This window comes from Mandrillus leucophaeus, unplaced genomic scaffold, assembly GCF_000951045.1.
Source record: "Mandrillus leucophaeus isolate KB7577 unplaced genomic scaffold, Mleu.le_1.0 Scaffold409, whole genome shotgun sequence".
NCBI lineage: Eukaryota > Metazoa > Chordata > Mammalia > Primates > Cercopithecidae > Mandrillus > Mandrillus leucophaeus.
This window is the reverse complement of record NW_012104354.1, coordinates 179,109-183,636: the sequence shown is the minus strand read 5'-3', so window position 1 is coordinate 183,636 and position 4,528 is coordinate 179,109. Positions and strand designations below refer to the sequence as shown.

The window sequence follows — 4,528 nt, the reverse complement described above, 5'->3', positions numbered from 1 at the left end:
TAGTAGAGATGGGGTTTCACCGTGTTAGCCAGGATGGTCTCGATCTCCTGACCTCGTGATCCGCCTGCCTCAGCCTCCCAAAGTGCTGGGATTACCTGGGTAATTTTTAATATATTTTTCGTAGAGACGCGGTCTAGCTATGTTGCTTAGGCTGGTCTCGAACACCTAGCCTCAAGCATTCCTCCCCCTTGGCATCCCAAAGTGCTGGGATTACTGGCGGGAGCCACTGAGCCTGACCTAGACCCCTTTTACTCTCACCTCTTGGTTATTGGATTTGTGCATTCTCTACAGAGAGATGACACCATATACTTGGCTGCCAAACCTATGGACAGAACTCCAACCTCTCAGGGTGTTATCTCTTGGCTTGCACCCTGGCTGAGGCTTCATCAGGACATCTCATCATTCTGTCTAATGGGTTGCTACTAGAGGGTGCAGGTGATGTGATCCATGAATTATATGGATTGAGCCCATTGTCTCACTTCCTTTGCTAAAAAATGGTTAGGAGATAGTTTTCACAGGAAACTTTGGCTATATATATCAGGTGCGCTATAAGTCCATGAATGATGGTGCTTGCAGAGGCACTGAAGGCAGGGAAGACATATATTGTATATGTCTGTCTTTGTGAGTCCAAGAGCATCCCCTTATAATGGGAGGAATCCAATGGAATCATTCTGCTACCACATACAGCCATCTGGTCCTCTTGCCCTGTTGGGCAGTGATGTCTTTCTGGGGGCTCAGCATCAGCCTTGGCTTTTGAAGGTTGGGACTTTTTTAGTGCTGGAAAGCCAGATCCCCCTTGGTAGGGGAAGAGAATGCTGAACCTATATATAGCCTCCCTCAGCACCACTCTGGCACTTTATATGTGGGCGTATTAAGCAAACATTTGGATGGCTGAGGAAGGATACTGAGTGACAATCAGATCTTCTTGTTCACTTTGTTATTGAAACTATCCTCTGTGATAGCCTTTTATGAGATTTAGTGGAATAGAATTAGATTCGCATTCTGCACTTATTAAAAGAGGCTCATCCATATATTCTTCACCTCCTCCTTTGTGTCCTTCTTGTCTATGTCCTTATCTTTCTCCTCCTTTTATTTCTCTTCCTGCTTCTCTTACTCATGCTTGCTCACTTCCTTCTCCTTCTTCTCTCTGTTTTCTTTTTCCTCCTTCTCCACATGCCTCCACCTTGTCCTCCTCCTAATCATCCTTCTCTTTGTCCTCTTCCTCATCCTCCTTCTCATCCTCCTTGTACTTGTCTTCCTCCTCCTCCTCCTCATTCTTCTTCTCCCTTTCCTTGTCCTTCCTATTCCCCCAGACCTCCTCTTCCTCTACAGCTTTCTCCTCCTTCCTTAAACTGTTCTGCAAGTAAACCCATTTGTTTTCTCCATTTTAATTTCTAAGTACTTTTTTTTAAAATTTTGTTTTTTTCCCCTCCAATTTATGTTGGGATTCAACATAGTCTCCCTCTATTTTTATAACTTTGGTGTATGATATTCTTTCTCTCCCATTCTGATAATACTACACATTGCTTTGACTTTCATCCCCATTAATAACTAAGTGAAAGGTGTTACGAGTCTTGCTGAAGATTACATGGTAATTCTTCTCAGAGCCAAGCTTGAACTCAGTTCCAGATTCCAGACTTAGGGTCTTTTCACTAGGTTGAGTTGCCTCATCATGGCTGAGGGTAGAAATAGCCTCATATTTAGAGTAAAACTCAGACAAGAAAGCAAGGAAGTGAACAACAATAACAACAGAAAACAAAAATTTAAAAAGGAAAGAGAGAGAGAGGCATAGTCACTAACTTAACTACAGGAACTTGAATTTAGTTTCTCTCTGCTCAGTGATTTAATTCTAGGTGAATTAGAAAAGAAGTTTCTGTGAATGTTTGCCTACTTTGGTTTGTTCTAAAACTATTAAAAATGTATAACTCTTACCCTGCTCAACAGTATCATTTGGGACCAAAACTCATCGAGCTAATATGAGGCATAATAAATAGAGTCAGTAATATCTGTACTTAGAGGTAAGAGAATCATTCCTGATCTATTAATTTAATTTCTTCTGTAAAATTAAGGGTGTTTGTATACAGATTCTGTATGTGATATCAGGTAGTCAAGACTTGGTTTTGTAGTCTTCTTCTGAAATCATCACAATAAGGAAATTTTAAACATGTAATTAGATAAATTAGATTGGACGATGAAAACAACTGCTTTAATTCAAAATAATTTCATTAAGTATATCACAGCAGTAAGTTTTACAAAGCCCAGGTCACTTCCTCTGTGGCATTCCCTACTACCACCTTTGTTTCTTTTTCAGCTGTAATTGCTTCCTGCTCTGGGGCATTTTTTATGCAAACCACCCGATCCACCTGTGCTAAATTATGATTGTTTATTGTGTTGTGCATTTAAGATATAGCTATACAGTAAAGAAATCCACATTTTACGAAAAGATAGAATTATTTTTATGCAGGTAAACTTTGTTTCTTAAAATAAACAAGATTCGATACTTATTCAATGTTGCGTCAGGTGTTCAGGAGAATTTTCTGAGAGGTGGGGAAGTCTCCTTGGAATTACCGTCAGATCCTATTACAGAGAAGAATCCCCCTCCCGATATGTTTGTAGTAGTAAAGCACTGTTGCTAAAAATGCCCACTTACTCTTTTTTTGTATCCCTGGGTAAGTTTACCAACCTTTTCGTGCTTTAATTTCCTCAACTATAAAATGATGGTAACAGTTGTACTTTCCTCATAGAATTGTTCTAGATGAGTTTGGTATTTGAAGTGTTTAGAACAGTGCCTAGCACATTAGAAATGCTATATGCCTTTGCTGTTTCTATTTCTACTACAACCACATTGGTGATGACAATGATGATGAATCCTATTACCAACAGTTTCCCATTCATTTCATGTTAATTAAAAAATATATTTGCTCCAAATGCTTTTATCTGTGCCTACAAACAAAAATCCAAAGGTGCAGATTTGCCACTAATGAAACAGTAAAGAGATGTATTGCAAGATTTAAGGTTGATTCTGAAAGTGTTGGTCCCCAAAGTGTTCGGAGTAGTGAAGTGACATTGGAGTAAATGTAAAACCTCTCAGATGGTTGCTCTGAAGTAAGCCCTCTCTGTTGGATATATATTGCAGTTTTTAAAAATGTATCTGTATATATTATGACTTATTTCTCCAACGTAAATGCACCTCTTAAAGACAGAAGCTGTGTTTTCCATTTCCATGTATTTCCCATAGCATTCAACAGAGTATTCTACAGATTTCAGATGTTCAATAAATATAATGATTAGCTGCTTAGGCAGAGGTGAGAGGAGGAGAATTAGGAATAAAATGTTCTCCAGTTAATTGCAAACTGCTTTTGTACTTAAAAATGAATTTGCATTTTATCTTTTTCTACAACTTCTGGAAAGTGTTTTAGTTGGCATTTGTCTGTACAATTTGATTTGATTTTGTACAATTTTGTAAATTTCCTGGAAATCTAAATTCCTACAAAGAGTCCATCATAGGGTTTTCTATTTTTATTATTGTTTCTACATGAAAAGAAGTGTTAGTGTAAAGGCTAGCCTGTTCCATCTACACTTCATGCAATTTGTTAAGAAAATAATTAAGCTTTGGAGCTTGTAGGAACCATATTGTTACAACCTAAACCCTCCACATGGTACCTGGAACACAATGGAAACTCAATAAGTTGTTGATAAATAAACAAATCATTTAGTACAATGTCTTCATTTTATAGTTGAAGGAACTCTGTGATAACTTGCTCACTGTCACATGGTGGCATAGGAGGGATTAGAACAAATGTTCCTGATATCATCATGCTCTAGTTGTGGATTTCATATTTAAATTGTAACATGAAAAAGACTTTAAGTTTAGTCTTTGAATAACTTCCTTCATTTTAAATCTTGTGTATAAATAAATTTCTTAGGTTAATATCTGCTGCATTTTAGAAAGGCAGTAGGAAGAAGTTTATATAAGTCAAAAGGATTGTTTTAAAGGGAAAGTAAAGGAAAATGTCTGTTAGTGGCTTATTCAAGGTGTGTCAGTTGATTAATTTCCTTTCTCTCGACCATAAGTCTTATTTTCTCTGTTATGTATTATTAGGGTTTCCTAGTTACTCTAAAAGACTTTCTGTTGGAACAATTTGTTTTTTTCAAGACATAACCCATTTCCAACTTGTCTGTATTTCTGAGACTTTCAAGAAATGTTGGTTATCATTTTAATTGGTTTTCTGCTAGGATGGAAAAAAAGAGCCAAGTTCATGTACCTGTTTGAAGGGGCCCAAACTGTCAGAAATAGGGACGATTGCCTGGATGATAACGCTCTGCGATGCCCTCCACAATTTCATCGATGGCCTGGCGATTGGGGCTTCCTGCACCTTGTCTCTCCTTCAGGGACTCAGTACTTCCATAGCAATCCTATGTGAGGAATTTCCCCACGAGTTAGGTAAGGAGCTCTGCTCATATTGTAAAAGTCTGCTTACTTCTTGATTTCAGTGGAATGAGACTTTTCAGGTGACATGCTCTTAAA

At 37.9% G+C, this 4,528-nt stretch overlaps 1 protein-coding gene across 2 annotated transcripts in view; it reads left to right on the top strand.

Annotated features, from left to right (window-relative positions):
- Positions 1-4,528, top strand: part of SLC39A8 (solute carrier family 39 (zinc transporter), member 8) — a 123,560-nt gene that overhangs the window by 100,931 nt on the left and 18,101 nt on the right. For both annotated transcript variants that reach the window (XM_011992254.1, XM_011992253.1), the window contains exon 7: positions 4,237-4,444. In XM_011992254.1, coding sequence (XP_011847644.1) covers positions 4,237-4,444 — 208 coding nt within the window. The remainder of the gene's footprint in view (positions 1-4,236; positions 4,445-4,528) is intronic.